The following is a 17,353-nucleotide window of genomic DNA, read 5'->3' on the forward strand; positions in this document are numbered from 1 at the left end:
CTTTTTCAAGAAAGGAAACAAGTTGCATAAAGAGCGGATGTCAGCCTTCTCGTGATAGAGCCCTCAACGCAAACAACACACTATATGACCTTAGTGTATCCAACTGATCCATCGGGAGCATCATATAGTGTTTTGAATTTTTATTCGCCATGTGCCGCTTATTTTCGTTTTTTTTTTTTTTGCTTTTGCCGATACGAAGAGCGCTCACTTTAAGTTACCCTGTAGCTTGTGCATGTCATAGCTGGGCTTATGCGAATTGAACTAGAAATTGCTGTATGCATGCCTGCGTTCAACAGGCTCTACATAATGCCCTCTCCACTGATAATGCCGATGTTACTAATCTGCTCACCGGCACCTGTTGTCACATGTACAGGTCGCAAATCCTGAAGTAACCCGTCCATCATCCGACAAAAGACAAAGGTCGAAAGTAGTCAAATTTATAACTTGTACCCCCGAGACCAGCTCGGAACACGGAGCAGTGTGGCACAACGAGTGAATTCGCAAGGCCGGCGTCCCTCTGGTGCCCTGGAGCGAGCCCCCAAAGCACCACTGCCGCCCAAGAACATTATTGCTCGCCATTCGGGACGCACACATATATAATCTCGAACGTGCTCGGCGAGAGAAAAATAATGCTACCCTTGAAATGGGCTTCGCATAATATATACTTCGTTATTACCTTGCATGCTTGCCACGTGTTGAATATGAAGTACATACCCACACAAAATAGTGATGTGGCATTTTTCCTACGCGCGTGCTCTGAAGTTCACGGGACCACACATCACAAGTATAGGGCGGGATGCAGAGATCGCAGGGAAGGTAACGCTGTTTGCTACAGGGGAAACAACGCACTCTGGGAACACTGTACGCTGGGGTGCTGTATCCTGCTGCGTGAAACACTATTCTGTGCAGCCAGTCGATCGACTCGGGCCGACTTGAGCCGATTCCATCTAAACTAGGGCGAACTCAAGCCGACTCGAGCTGACCTTGACCAACCCGGGTTGGCTTGAAACTACGGGAGCCGACGTCCGATGAACAGGCGAAGCGAGTGCCCTGCTTGTAGCGCACGGATCGTATCCGCTCCAAAAATAACACGCCGTCAAAGTTTCTCTATAGACCGCAAACATTCACAACCTGCTTTGTCTCTTGTGCAGTCCCTGAAAATATACCGTGAACAGCAGGCAACACTCCTGCGCGAAAAGGCCCGGGCACAAATTCACTTTTGGATGTTACACACGCTGTAGCCACGCAACATGATGCTAATATGTCTTGTTACGTTCTTTGCTCATGCGCCTAAGTCGCACAAACTCGTTCAGCGTCTCCTGGTAAGCTGCGTGAATACAGGGGCGCAGTGTGTGCGTGAACGCCGTCGTTACAAGTGTGTGTGTGTGTGTAATATATATATATATATATATATATATATATATATATATATATATATATATATATATATATATATATATATATATATATATATATATATATATATATATATATATATATATATATATATATATATATATATATATATATATATATCTGTGCGCGTGGACATAAGCGGTGCTTCTCGTGAACGTGCCTGCATAGCACACACATATACACACGTACCTGGATACCGCTGTGGTCAAAGCTATAGGCTATCGACTACAAGATCTACGCATCGCCACTGACACTGTAAGCAGTGGAAGATGAGGTGACGGACCAATGACGGCACGTCATTAAAACACCCTGAGTTCAATCTGTTTTAAACACGCGTGTAAAAGAAAAAAAAGTTATTTAAACGCACCTCATTTAATGGTGCAAAAAATACGTATATGACGCAATGCAAGCCCATTTAGATATGAAGCCGTTCCGGGCTGCATTACTATGACGCCATTCACACTGCTAACAGCAGGTAATTAAATAATGAGAGTTACTCCTAAGTAAGAATAATGCTGAAGATAAAAGCAATAGGATGATAGTATTGCATTGCATATTCTCATAACCGGTGCGACATAGTTATTTGACGCGAGATGCGGACAAGAGACACCTGAGCGATGCCCATGAAGCTCATCGTGCGGAGCAGCGAACCGGACGTTCTGTCGACTGACTATGACCTGCTTTCCATGAACATGAAAAAAGAAAACAGCTTTCTGGAGCTCCGTGAAGCAATAAATCACTTAACCTTTTCTTTGAAATGAAAAAGAAGCAAAAACGAAAGATATTAAACGCAGAGCGTTTCTGCACTTTTTCGTTTGCAAGCACAAGTCTTTGTCACAAATAACAGAGCACATTGATGCCCACAGCTCCCGGCAAATACGGATGCATAAAGCGTGAAATCACGTGCTCCCGCTACTAACTTCAAAGTCAATGCGACTACGTTTTGCACGAAGCTTCACAGTTGTGTAGCGCCGCTAATGCTGAGTCTGGCCTCCCGGAGAAATTGTGTTCTACGGAGAAGCCCGCTCCATGTGGAAGCAGGAAGACCATTCGTAAACGCAATGACGCTTGTGAATCGCCGCTAAACTGCCCGCATTAGCTCCACCTCCTCCCAAAACGCCACGAAAAGCAGCGTGTCCACGACGGGGACGCTTCTCATTCGCTACTCTCAGCTACTCGGACACTTCATCGAGCAGCCGCGCCCATATATAATGGCGCGACGCCGCAAACACCGTGCCCTGAGCAACAGCACCGACCTGGAATGAATAAGCGCAAAGGAGTAACGAGTGCGCGTTCAACGCACGATCGTTTAGGGAAACTTTGAGCTGAACTATAACTGAAGCCAGTTGTTGTGGCTTGCTAATGCGTGTGACCTCATTCTTTCCAGCGAGGTCGCGCATGACGTTAATGTATGCGCGTTGCAGCGGCTATGTACACACAGGCTACATTTTTTTTTATTACATTCGCACAGGTTAATATATAAAATAATGTGCGCTGCGCTGAGACATTCATGGTTTCGCACATATATTACATATTTATGTGTTATGAGCGGTGTAAGTGCTGCGCTTTGGTCGGAAAGCGTTTGAAAAATAAAATTGCGGCACTTTTGTAAAATATAGCTTTGGCACACACGCTGTCGCGCATTCAGCAAACACCGCGAGAACGTCCGAGGCGCCCGCATTCAAAGTATTCAGACACGAAGAACGCTGTCTTGATAATACTCGATGTGTCGGCGGACTATAAGGGTCTGAGCTTCCAAAGTCAGGCGCAGCTGCCTGCTGTTGACAATCGTGTTCTTCTGTTTTACGTCCTTTCTTATGTAGATAAATTATTTCTAGTGACGATAAGCGAGAGAAAGTCAGAAATTGTCACAGGGTGAAACTGAACTCGCAATAACATATTGTGCTATCACCTCTTGGACCACACGCAACTTTTGATCGTGCTGTCTGGCGGAAAGCTTTCTCTCAATATCTGGCAGATGGCTTAAAGGATGAAACGAAAAAGCGACCGGCAGCTGAGCTTACGCGAAGTTCTGCAATTGCTGCGTCAAAACTATGAAGCCTGCGCAACATCTAACAATTCGCTCGTGGTCCACAACACGTCACACTACACGGACGAGCCCGAAGCGAAGTGTCACGAAGAGAAACAGCATACTGTTGATCGGGCGTGGTACGAACCAGGCAGTTCAGTTGCGTTTAACTGGCCCCTTTTATGGATCTTACGATGCCTGTTAATTCGTAGCCTCTGTCAAGGATTGCATCAACTATACCAACAGGAAAGCGAGAAACCGTACATATTTTTACACAAGGTTTTCAGAACGGAGGTAGTGTGCTGCAACAACGATGTATTTTTTTTTTTTGCCGCGTCTTCTACACAGCGACGAACACTCCCCAGTCTATCCACGTGGTACCTGTGGCGGCACAAGAAAGCTAGCGGGACGGGACCGTGCAAGGGCTCAACTTTCGTGCAGCTCTGCTTATGTGCACGCAGAGCTCGGTTAAATGCGAGGCTCTGTGCAGCTTCAAAAACACAGTTATGCAACTGGCAAGACTGCGGTGGGTACTGGGAAGAACAGGGGCTGACAATTCACTAACCACCCGCTAAGCTACAGATCAAAAGGGCAAAATGTACCCTCAGCGGACTCGGGAGACCTCAACACTCGGCCCAACGCTGCGCTCGACTCAAAACTGCTCTGCCATCTACAGGGAAGGGGCGCCACTTTCTAGGAGAATGCTGTTGGTCCCCAGTGTAACGTCGCTCGTAATATGACTGAGCAGCGTCAGATAAAACGAGCGGGGGCAGCGAGTTTCCATGACAACACTATCAGCTGATCTCGCTATCTGGCAAGAGCTTCGCTCGTGCAACAGCTTCGGCTCGGCCGCATTCAACGCCTCGCTGCACTGCCCCACGTCACACGGATGCTTGAGTTCAACCTTTGGCGCGTTGCATAATCCCCAGATTCACGCACTCCGTGCGGTTGCCGTTGCAGATGCAGCCAAGTCCGGCGGTGTTCGCTCGGGTAGAGGGCCCTAGCGAAGCAACCGTATAACACAAGTGTCCAGTCACCGCACTCACCCCCGCTTCCCCCGCGAACACACACCGTCGATGCAGCGAGTCCTTCGGCGCGGGCGACGTTCTTCCGAGCACACTGGCAGTCTTTTCTCACAGTTGCCGTCGCGGAAGCGACGCGTGGCGGCGAACACGGAGGAGTACGCGCGGTAGTGACTTTGGCTCCGAAAAATCTTTGGCGAGAAGACTCCAGTTCGAACGGACACCGGTGCAGTCACAAAGTGCACACCCGCAGCATATGTGAAGGTCGTTGCAGATGCTCGACACTTTACACGTAGGTCCAGTGGCTAAGCTGCAGGAAATGAACGAAAAAAAAAACAACATTGTGAGTCTCGACCGGCGCTTGGCATCGTACAGGCGAACACTATGCGGTACAATGCAAGTGCGTGAACGTAAGCGTTCATACGTAAACTGCAATACGAAGAGCAGTGCTATATTTTCGGGCAAAGAAGAAGCGAGGGAAAGAGACAAAAGAAAATAAAGTAGGGAGTTGTACCAAACGTACAGTCTTTGGCAAAAGTTTACGGGCTACGTTGCCTGCGACCCCCACGCTGACTACCGGCTCTTTAATGGAGCTTCTATGCCAAACCATAAGTCCCAGCGCCATATAAAATGAAAAAAAAGAAAAAAAAACTCGGGCACATTCACCATGCAGTTGTCTTGAGTGTCAAGAACGCAGTGGCAACCACACCACACAGCCAAATTACATATAGTGAAGGCGCGGAGAAGCCCGCGGTTTACATTTGACAAAGGCTGTACGTATATAGGGTGAGCTTCCCGACGCAAAGAAAAACGGGTAAGGTGTAGAAAGCCCTGCGAGCACACGTAATGATGCGCATATCACAGATGGATGCGACATCCATGGACACATTTTACTCTCTGTCTTATTCTTGGTTTCACGAAGAGCGAAAGGCTTTTTTTTTTTACAGCGAAGCTTCTAAGGGCTCGTTCCTCCAGGATCGTGTCCGTGTGTAGACATAAAACTCCCCCTACGTGGGCCGATCCCGATGATCGTGCAATGCCGGGACGACCCGCGACGGAGGTGAAGCGGGCGTTAAGCACACTCCATATGTGGGCCGATCCCGAAAATAATGCAATACCAGTCCGACCCACGGCGGAGGTAAAGCAGGTGTTAAGCACTCGCCATACGTGGGGTAATCCCGAAAATAGTACAACGCCAGGCCGACCCATGGCGGAGGTGAAGCAGTTGTTAAGCCCTCCCCATACGTGGGGTGATACTGAAAATAGTGCAATACCGGGACGACCCGTGGCGGAGGTGCAGCTCGCCATTAAGGGGCCCACATGCACAGCTTTGCTGGTCATCCTCCTTCACAGAGCGGAAGGGCACTGAGTCTTTTGACGATACATGTATGCCAAACACCACCTGTGCGTTATAGTCAATAATACGTGCGTTATTTGACCAGTCTGAACCGATAGTGGCCAGCGTACTTGCAGCGAATATATCTGCGTAGAATGCGAATTAACAACTTAATCTGGCTATTATGTTATCGCGCAATGTGTGTTTACTCATGCATAAATGGCGAAGATAGGCTTAAAAGCTTGCTATTGTGCTGGAGCCACTGTGTCGCAGAAAGCGCTCTTGGCAGCTGGTCCAAGCAAAAAACTTGAAGGCGCTCCCTCGGGAAAAATGACATAACGCCGCCCGTTGTTAGCAATATTGCAAACTGCCGGCTTAGGATTATCAAATTATAGAGTGTAGTTTTCGCGAACCCCGAAAGTATGCAGAAAAATCTTACCTTGAATCTTTCGACTGTACCCTTTTCTTTTTCCTCTTGCCTTTCAGCAGCCGGTGTTATGGTGTATGCAATTCTCTACAAAGACAGTTTTTGACAACTTTTAGCGCGAAGTTTTAGCTTCTAAGGAATGCAACACTTTCCTTTTTCACCGCAAATGATCACACTTTCTAGCGACAACGTTTCACACACTCGTGCATCGTTACTGAGATCTTCGTTTCATATGGACAGCTTACGAACAAATTTCGCGGGCATGCACCTCATTTCCGATCGGTATCCGCCACCTTAATAAGGTAGTCTTCTACTCGGACAACAAACAGATGCAACAGACGCGAAGCCCTAGGGCCATATCTATTTTTGCCCGATTGCCAGGGGCAGTTACGGGTTGACCGAAGTCACGGCCACAGAAAGGAAATGTTTTGCATTCATTATTTTAAGTTATATATATATGGTTTCTAACGGAAGAATGGAATCTAAAATGTCTGCGCGATCGAGCTCTTACAGTGTGATTTGTCACTTTACTGAGCGAAGATGCCACGTCAACAGGCTCTTTCGTTGGCCGCGGCGGGTGCTGTACAGAACAGCTACAAGGAAAGCTTTAAGCACGAACTCATGATCGGAAGTTCATCTATCAACTTCCGCTACATTGACAAGCGTGCTGGGCAGAAATCAGTCGCCTTTGCACAAATGGCTTGTTCTTTCCAACCATAAAAAAACTTTGTCTTGGTGCTTTTGCGCAGCAGGCGATATAGTAAAGGATTGCCACATGGGGGGGGGGGGGGGGCAGGGAGCCGAGACCTGGCACCTGAAACTACACTCGAATCCTGGGAGCCATCGACATACATCTTAATTTTGGCGACTGGCGACACTACTTTTGCAATGATGCAGTGTTATTTTTTCTTTATTTTATATGCTGACAAAAAGCGAGAGCGTTTATTGGGTCAATTTCTTGTTTTAATCGAGTGGTCCCCCGAGGGGGGGTCACAGGCTCACCTGGGTGCAGGTGCCCTTGGCCCTGCACAACTTGATGATGGCCACGAGGGGCACCATGGACACAGAGGAGAGTGCCAGGCCCCAGCCCATGCTGATGGCCCACGGCGGGTACCGATAGTTGTGGTACTCCACGGGCGCCTGGTTCACCACGCCACTGATGATGACCGCCTACAGACGCCGGAGCGCGCCGCTGTCAGACTGAGCGCAAACCAGAACTAAGTCGAGGCAAACCTAAATTACAGATCGTACGAAGTGCTAGAAGATGAGACGTAACCCAATTTAGTAGCATAGCGAAAGGGACACAGACAACGGAAACATTTCGCCTGCCTATTGTGCGAGGTTCCAGTGTGGCTAGCGCTGTTCAGAAACAGAAATAGCTAGCGAGTGCTATTCCCGCCCGCCACACTGTCATTTGTAGATGAAAGACCGTTTTGGATGCATTTTGTAAGCTACTGCATTATAATGCACACCCATTAAAGGCTCAGGGACAATATAAAGTAGCGCTTCTTTTCTTTTCTTCTCCCGGTCCTACTTCATTCTTATCGTGTGTTATGCTGATCTGTCTACCTAGGCGATAATGCCGGCAGAGCGATACTCGAACGAACAACAAACAACGAAGAGAATATGTTTGAAACAGATCCATCTTGCAAAAACCAGCGTCTTCCAGTGCCTTCCAGTGTGAAACCAGTGCGTTTTTTTGACACCGGATCGCACTGGAGACGCTAGCGCTCGCTGCGAGTCACTGGGACACCAGCGAGAACGCTGGATAGGTTACACTGGACGAGAAGCTGGTCTCACTGCCATGACGCTGGGGCGCACTGGTTCGTGCTCTACAGGCGCTGGTTCAGGTGCTCGCACTGGAAACTGCGCTGGTTGTGTGTGTGCCACACTGGTTCCAATACGCAAGGAGGAGCGCTGCTGAATATTAAATGCTTTATACAATTTCATCGCTTGATAGTAGTCTATTGTGCTAAATAACGCTATATCTTGGGCTCATAAAAGTCTATTTCGTGTCGCAGCTTGGAATAAAGGTGCGTGAGCTGCCCTGCTTACGCATGCACATTGGACGCTGAAGATCACTTTCTTTTCTTGTATTTTCCCTTTTGATTGGGCGGATATCTCAGTAGGAATCGCCGCATCAGACCAGCCAGGTTTACGTTTAGAGATAAACAAATTTTTTTAGGGTGGAAAGCGTGGCAGCTTGGGCGAGTTGGTATGTATGGAAAAGACGTGAAAACCTATAAAGAAACGACTGGACAGGAGACAGTCTTTATCCAAAAAGCGCTTGCACTTCAACCAGCATCAGTCTCTTCTCGAGGCAATACGTCAGGCACCATGGGTGGCTTTTCGCCGAGGTGATATGTACATTTAGCAAAAAAGGCTACCTAGAAGACGAATATGAAGCGAGAACAGGGCCCGCTATACAATAAATATAACGTATCACTACTTCATGCTGGTCTACTTGATTCGTACTTCACGCGGTAAAAAAAAAACAAAAAAAAACGAGAAAACAGGCAAAATACGAACGGACAGGAACGAACATCGTTTATTCAGATGTTTTTGCGTCTTTTCCACAGTAAGAAATACGCACCAACTAGGCCAGGCAACAAGTAATGAAACATTTTACGTGCTACATTAATTGTGTGTCCTACACGCACTTTAGGCTGCGTCTTATTTCTTGATAGCACAAAAACGCAGGTTGAGGAAATGCTTCGTGGCATTGGCTGTTGTGTGCTCTACAGTGCCATGCGCCTTACCACAAGGAAAGTCGGAGTGATAAATTTCCAGCAAAGCCTCCAGAAGATTCCCGGACGAAAGCCCAGCATCTCATGTATGTTTCCACAGAACCGGTCCAAGCCTGCGAGAGAGCAGAGGACTTCAAACCACACTGTAAAAAATGTTTACACCCTTAAGGGTGTTTTATTGTCGGGCTGGTCACCCCTCGAACGCAGGGTGATGTCGTTTTCCTCCAGGGGTTTCCAGCCCTTAGGTTTGGGTCCCCTTCTCTTTGGAACTCTTACTGTACTTACCGTTAGGGCTTTACAAAATTTTATAGAGGCCGAGAACGAAGCTTTAACTAGACGAGCGATGACAAAAGACGTAGTTGAAAACTATGTAATCATTATGAAAGCCTTGGGCGCACAAAAATATCCGACAAGAGAATTTCACAGGGAGAGATATAAAACTTCTCTCGGATATTTCTGTGCACCAAAGGCTGTGAAAATGATAACATAGTTTTCAACTATGTCTTTAGTCATCGCACGTCTTACTAGAGCTCCGCCGTCGGCCTCTATAAATTTTTGTAAGGCCTTAATGGTAAGGGTGTTACCAGTGCGACAAGAAAATACCCTTATGGGTGTAAACATTTTTACAGTGTATACGCACATGACACAAGCAACGAGAATTATTGAAACGTGTTATGTAGTTATTCAGCACTCGGTTATACGAGTTATCCTGTCATTTTTCAGATGCATCAACATCTAACGTACCTGCGCAAATTATAAGGAAACAGAGATAATACCGCACTGCACCAGGTATTAAAAAAGAAGGGAGGAAAGATAGCCATGAGTCTTGTTAAACTGGGCTGTATTCGAAATATTTGTCACACAACTGTCCCCCTTTTAAATCTGTTTTCCCAGCTAACAGCAAGCGCGAAAATATTTTAGGTACACATTCTCATTGTTGCCGCGCATAACTTTGTTGTTGGAGCAAAATATCGCAGCACCGTACATCATTATTACACACGATCATAGGAAAAGAAGCAACTTTGGATGAGAGCCAGTACTTAAAACCCAAAGTTCGCGTAGACTGCAGTCTTCTACTTAGCTCAGTGATTCGTTCATGGCAACCATGCCCAAATGGTAGCGTTGGATGCCAACGGGGATTGTTGAGGCAAGAGCACAAGTTGCGCTTCAAACTCACCGTAAATCCAGGCGATGCCTATAGACTCGAATAGGGCCGCACAGAGAAGAGAGATTCCAGCGGAGTAGGTGTCCAACCACGTGATCATGTAACCGCCACCCTGTGAAGAGAGTAAACGGTGATTTTCAACTTCTTAGTATTCGTACGCACAACTAACGTCGCGACTAGAAAAATACGCGATAGCCTAACAATGAAGAACACGAAAGGAGCCAAATGTGTCATGTATTTGTGACACGTTTGAAACGGTGTTTCAAAGCAACCCATATTGTACGCTGAGTGATGTTCAATATGGAGCAAGCAACTTAACTCAGAGAGCAAGATGTCATTGAAATTATTTTAAATTACGACATATTACTGAATTCTCCACTATAGAGGCCACTTTGTCAGCTATATTACACAGTGCGAAAAAGCCGATTTTATTAAAAAAGTATGTTCTCCTACATTTAATATCTCAGGCTGAATTCGCAAAGCATTTATATAGTTCGTGAACACTGCCTGGTAATGGCCGGCAGAGGTTGCTAATAACACGTCCCTGCTTTTTTTTTTCTCGAGGAGCAAGAATTTGCTCACTTCTTCAAAGGAAACTCGAGCAGTGTGACGATGTACATCATGGTTGTGATGTCAAACACTTATCAACGTATGTACCCTGAAATTCTGGAATTGTAGGGATATGAAATACGACCTACACGTCGAAATTAATATGCGGGACAGATCGGCAGGTGTATCAATGTTAGATTAAAGGAACATAATCAGTCATGAAAGAAGTCCATGGCATCGCATATGGCTTCACGCTGTCACACATGTGGCTGTTCACTCTTGTTTGTAGATATAGAATTTCTTCCAAAACATTAGGAGCTAACTCGCGAAATCATCGAATATTTTTCACATTAAAAGAATAGGGGACGTACGCGTCAGCAAGGCTTCGGTATCGTTATTGGACAAAGAATATGATTATTCTCTTCGTACGTGCGATAACCCTGCATGATAGAAATATTTCAATTTGTGCTCTTTTTAATGTTCTTGCACTTTCTTGTCCTTTAGCGCTGCTGATCATGGGTACATTGAATTCTTAAAGTTTTGCGTTGCAATCGCTTATATATGTTCCTTTCCAATAAAAGGTTCAGTTGTGAGTCAGCGCTTCTCCTGTGTGTCTCGTCTATGTCTTTTTGCGCAGCAACAACTATGTTTCGTCTCCTTCCAGTTTTCTGCCATGGGAGTAGTCAGGCACTCTGCCGTGTGGCGTGTTAAACTAAGTGTAGTCACTATACTGAGATGGTCTGCGATGATTGTGATCAACCGCACTTGTTTTCGTCGGAATTTGTCGAGAAAAGAGTGCGCAAGTCATGTGTCATGAGTTAAGACGGTGCACCAACTTGGATAGCGCGGACGTGGCAACGCGACGCTCTTTCTAGCACATGGTCGTGGTCTCACTGGCACATGGTCACTACCTCTTCAATCAAGGCTCTTGGTTAGCTTTCGTCCGTCGAACTGTAATGGTGTACGAGACCGAGCGTCACGGTGGACGAAGCAGAGTGACGTATATACGATGGGACCTTCCATCAGCACTAATGGTCAAGTCGCGTACGGAAGTACCAGAAACCGTTCGATGCAAGGCCAAGTTGTGTCACATTATTGTCACTGTCGTCAGCGTATATGTGCATCCTCAAGTCAAACCTGTCGCCCACGGACCTGTCGGCAGTGTGTGAAGTTGATGATGACCAGTTTACAATCTACAGATTATTTAACGAATTCCTTGATGCTTGCGGTAGTGAACGTTGTGATCTACGAGCGTTTATAATAGCGTATATAGCTTAAATATTAAAGCAACGCATGTATCATTTTATATTACGTTTGTGCAATGTTCCCACGCGGCCCTAACTACAGCAGTTTGCTTACTTTATGCTCCTAAGAACTAGCTAATGTGCTGTTATCATTGGCAAAGGTCATGTCGCAGTGTCACTTGCAGTGCACTATGTATCGAATGGTCAGTGTGGGTGACCGTGACTCTCACAATAATAATAAACGAACAAGTTCATGTATTCAATACTGCAACTCTCATCCCGTGCCGACTGCACTCCATCTCACTGAAAAATAAAGGTAACTGATAACTGCAGCTAACAGTAAGTGTAACTAACTAAATTACTCATGACTTAGTCTGGAAGGGCCTTCGGCAAACCTGGACGGCTCGTCGGCTGGCGCCTTACCAGCGTGCACGCTTTGGAAGAACACGGGAATTCCGAACGAGTGGGACGTTAGCCCCGTGGCGCTGTGGGCTCCTCGAAGCGGCGTCGAGGCCCTCAACCTCACTCTTTCGTTTTTCACTGTTGTTGTGAAGTGTTGAAGCCGTCTCGTGACACGCGACTGCGGCGTCCAAGGGTAAAGAAGTCCAGCCGCGCACAGTGGCGACTCCCGGGGACACGGCCAATTAGGCGCCGCCTGCGAGTCAATCGCCGCGGGCCTCTTTTATTGCCACGTGGCGTCTGTTTGCACGCGAACAGAGCACGACGGCAGTGGCGCGCGCGGGGTCCACGTAATTGCGCCCGCGGCGGAGTCGCGGGGGCCGTAGCAGCTGGTCCGCCCATCCCGGCGACAATGAAACGCTCCTAGCGCAGCGCCAACATAGCAGCCGGCCGACGCGCTAATTAAGGAGCTACTCGTGCTACTCGCCGGCGCTGCCGCCACGCGTCGGCTGCACGCCGCCGTCTGCGGCGATGATCGGCAAGGATCGCAGCTCCTTGCCGTTTAACGTGGGCTAGATGAGGTCGTCCAGTGTGTGTCGAGGTCCGCGCTTCGGCGAAGTCAGTAGTGAGTTTTCTTCATTTTATGGACTTTCGTTCTCCGTAGCAGGAGTTCGTTTCCGACCACTGTCTGTTTATTATTATTATTTTACATCTTTTTGTTATCGATAACTGCCCCTTTTGACTGATGATTCTGCTTGGCTTTTGCAGTGAGGTCGGAGCTGCGTGTATTTAATGGGACTCCGCTGCTCCAATCCATCCTTTTCCTCTTGAGAAGCGTGCTTTGCTTTCCGCACAGTTGCATGAGACAAAGCACCCTTTCCAGGGCACAAAGCCAATGTCGGCATGCGAGCGCGCGCCGAAGTTTCTCTCATCCCGTATTGAATACAAAGCTGGAAGAACCCGCCACACTAGTTCAGTGGCTAAAAGCGTACCGGTGCTGAGCACACGGTTCAAGGTTAGAACCCGAGCCGCGGCGCCCGCTATATTATAGGGGCGCGTATTGCGCAAATGCTAGTGTACTTAAATTTAAGTTAGAGGTGTCGAAATAATGAACTTCTCAAATCGAATAGAACTATTTAACATTTGTCTTCGAATATCGAATCACATACCGTATGTTTATTCACTTCTTAAAAGCATAACAGAACGATCAGATAGAACCCATATTATAAACAATAGATCTTTAAATCCTTCGGAGCACGTAAAGCCGCTCATCACTTAAAATCCGGCAGCTTGGCAGCTTTTGTGCAGAAATACGAAGTACAGAAATACATTGAAATTGAAATTGTAAAATAAAACTGAAAGATTATAACGGTGACCTCTTGTGAGATCATGCTATAATGACGGAAATGAAAGAAAAAAGTTCTACAGTGGACACCTGATGAAGACAAGTCTCCTTGTCGAAATGTTGGCTGTGGGCCGACGCTTCACTTGTTTGTCCACTGTTAAACAACTCAATTCAGGTACTTGAAACGCTGGCTCTATTCGAAGAAGAAACGAAGATAAAGAAAAGGGAGAAGAAAAATACCTATGTGGTTAACTAACTATCTATCTAACTAACTAACTAACCAACTAACTAACCAACTAACTAACTAACTAACTAACTAACTAACTAACTAACTAACTAACTAACTAACTAACTAACTAACTAAACAAATACGACATCTCTTAAGTTAAAAATCAACGTGTATATTTTCGGGCAAAATCAATCAATGTTTATTAATGCTCCCAGAAACAACCTATTCGTCTTGGGACTGGTGCACTTGGTAGAAATAATCGAAATAGGTATACCGATTTCGCGCTATACGCAAGCGCCGTCACATGAAATCAAAGACAGTCACGTACAGAGTATACAGAGAAAATGACATGTTTTGATAGATATATGCAGTAAAATGTCAGCATACAAGGTGTTTCACGCAACTTCAGCCAAACAATAAATATATGCAAATTTCACGTAGCTGAACAAAACGAAGGTAATGTTTCCCGTCACTTGGAGATACTCATATTTTTTTCATTTCTGCTAATTAGATAATCAGTCCTAATTGATTAATTAACTTCTCAAATATGATAATTAGATGAAAAGTGTGAACTCGAAAATTGTAGAACAACATGAAAAACTCCCGATACAGCTTTTTGTTGCTCAATACGTGCTACGTAAACGTGTTTTTCCGAGCGTGAAAGACGCCCGCAAATACACGCAAAATTGATGCAAGACTGGCCGCTCGAGGCAATTTGTTGTTGTCTGTTGCTGCCTCAGAAATACATGCACAGACACTGACTCTCGGAGTCTGTGAAGCGCCCAATACCTTGCGCAGATTACGGGAATGTTTGCAAGCACGGAAGTTTGTGGTGTACTTGTAGTGGTCGCATGGGCGTGCAAGAGCTTTTTCCCGTTTTCACTAGTATTACATTGGCTATCTGGAAGGTAACCCTGCAGTAACTTCAATAACAAACCAGGAACAGCGTGGAGACCTAGTTTCAATAAAAACATTAAAGGACACCTAAGCAATTCTTACGAGTCGTGAATGCGAAAGCACTAATGTCTGCTTGAACGCCGCTGAGCGGTCCCTGGAGTGTTACGCTGCGCGAAATGTTTTCACGTTTCGCTGCGGGGAACATTATCAAGTTTTGCGATTAAATTGGTGCGGGTTAATATTCTTTGTTTTTGTACAGTTTCTAAGTTAGCATGCTGGCTGTAGACCGGAATCACTTTGACGCTACTGCCGAGAAATGAAGGACGCCGCTTGCCACCGACGCCCTGCGCGGCGAGAGACCGAGGAAGCAGCAGCGGCCACCCGAGGCTGCGGCAGGCGCGCGTAGCAGCTAATCCCCGTGGGGGGTGAGAGAGAGATGTGCGGGAATCGCGCGCCGGCTTCCGAAAGCGAGACGGCGGCACTCACACGCGCGCGTCACGCGACGACCTCGACGACGACAACCCATCTCGCCCCGTGGTGTCGCATCCCCGCATCTGCTCCGTCGAGGCGCGCTTGTGATGTGGCGTCGCAGCCAACGGGAATTTAGGTGCCGTTTCACGGCTACACACACCGGTTTTTTTTTTTCGCTCAATGGGCCATTTGATGCTTTCGCATCAAAATAAGTGCTGACTAACAACATAAAAAAAAAGGCTTCCCTGTAAAGGCAATAGATTGCATCGCGTTGGCTCCGCGAGACACCACTCATAACTCGCCACTCGAACGTTCTTGTATTCCGCCCCAGTCGAAATGCGACCGACACGCCCAGGCGTCGAATGCCCGATTTCGTCCTCGCAAACAGAAGAGTGAGTAATTGAAAATTAAGGAGATCGTTAAAAATACCACCGCTAGCCGTCGTGACGTGAAAGGGTGTCATCAGACCTCATATTGGCCCGCAATTTAAACAGTGCGATGGAGATCACAGATCTCATTAGTTCGTTTTGTATATAAATTTGTAATGTTTGACGTTCGCTGTTTACCATCTGTCCAGTAAACCTTTCTACGGTCTTCTGTGGGTGTGCGTCTTATACCGTATTGTTAATCGAAATTGCGAAGAGAACCAATAAGTAATTTCTGACGTCTTAAACAAAGAAACAAGTCCGTGGCGTCCCTCCTGTAAGGTGATGATAAATTCGCTTACTTTATCATTAGCTTCATCTAATGTTAGTGGATATGATCAATTAAAATTGAAAAAGTAAATGTAATGACTAACGTAATCACCATCAACAATGTTAGAAACGGGGTATCCTTGATCATCGTGCATACAGACTCTGATAGCTAACATGGACCAAGCTATCAAAAAATATCAGGCTACATGGTACGATAATGGCATCAACGGTGTTTCGTCAGCAGTCGTCTTCGGCAAATTGGGATATGCTTTTGTTATCCTTAATTGGCTAATCAACTCAATTTGATTAACCAAATAAGTAAGTTTTGATATGCTGCCGTAAATTTGAACACCAAACTGTGCTTTGCATTTGAAAACATATTATGTTTCTTTACCGCTACATTGTCCACAGTTTCTTTTCCGCATTTCAAAGTTGCAGCGCAAAATAGGAAAAGAAAGGCAGTCAGCACGCACCTGTGCATCTCGTACGCTTTACACCTGCACAATCGAAGGGGGTTTCCAGACTCACTCTGCTAAATGTCCGGCACGGCGACTTCGTAAAAGCGACACGGCGTCAGTGCAACGTACACTGCTGCTAAGAGCAATCCTATTTCCTATCGCCACCCAAAGCCGCCGGGAACTGCTCTAGCTTGCAGTGTCACATGGTTGCTTCTTCTTAGCAGCAGCCAATACCTACACCGATGTCTTGCCACTTTACGCGGTCGCCGGGCCAGTAATTTAGCAGAGTGAGTTGTTTGCCACATCATTCATGAATAGTGCCCGTGTCACGCATGCGAGGCGCCCTTCCGCGCGCTGTCTGCATTTTTTGCCCTCATATTTTGCCTCACAGCATTGAAATGGGGACAAAAATGACTAGGAACAATGCATTGGGCGCGAAGCTATAAAGTATGATGTTTTCGAGTACGAAGCACAATTTGGCATTCATACTTCCGCCGTTAAACCAGCAATTATTAATTTGGTTAAATAACTTCAGCGTAGTGGCTAACTAAAGACAAAAAGTTGGCTGGTGACTTGGTCGTCCAGGCAACTACGAGCTGTTCTTAGGTGTGAAACTGAATTGGACCCGTTCTGTTATGTGTAAATACGTTTTTTTTTTTCAGAATGCGCAACTGGACAAGAAGTGTTTTTGTAGATTAAAGAAAACGATAAACCACCGTAACATTTCTCATCAGCATCATGTGCCGCACTTCCTCACCAAGAAGTAAAACGAAACAAACTACATATTGCAAGCTACGCGGGGACCACTTTCTCAAAATTTTTTTTTTCTTGCTTGGATGGAAAACGCTATAGAGGGAATCGCAATTAAGGATCCTTAGAACAACACCGCGTGATTGAGCAAGCACGTATTTGGCCGTTGTTACG

General features: G+C 46.3%; 1 protein-coding gene across 1 annotated transcript in view; it reads right to left on the minus strand.

The window, feature by feature from the left end:
* Positions 1-1,533: 1,533 nt before the first annotated feature.
* Positions 1,534-17,353, minus strand: part of LOC142557773 (sodium-dependent noradrenaline transporter-like) — a 181,926-nt gene continuing 166,106 nt past the window's right edge. Inside the window, exons 11-15 of the mRNA XM_075669885.1 lie at positions 10,155-10,254; positions 8,990-9,090; positions 7,233-7,400; positions 6,243-6,317; positions 1,534-4,777 (exon numbers count right to left, since the gene is read on the minus strand). Of these exons, the coding sequence (XP_075526000.1) occupies positions 4,754-4,777; positions 6,243-6,317; positions 7,233-7,400; positions 8,990-9,090; positions 10,155-10,254 (468 nt within the window). The 3' untranslated portion in view covers positions 1,534-4,753. The remainder of the gene's footprint in view (positions 4,778-6,242; positions 6,318-7,232; positions 7,401-8,989; positions 9,091-10,154; positions 10,255-17,353) is intronic.

The sequence above is a fragment of the Dermacentor variabilis genome, chromosome 1 (genome assembly GCF_050947875.1).
Source record: "Dermacentor variabilis isolate Ectoservices chromosome 1, ASM5094787v1, whole genome shotgun sequence".
Taxonomy (NCBI): domain Eukaryota; kingdom Metazoa; phylum Arthropoda; class Arachnida; order Ixodida; family Ixodidae; genus Dermacentor; species Dermacentor variabilis.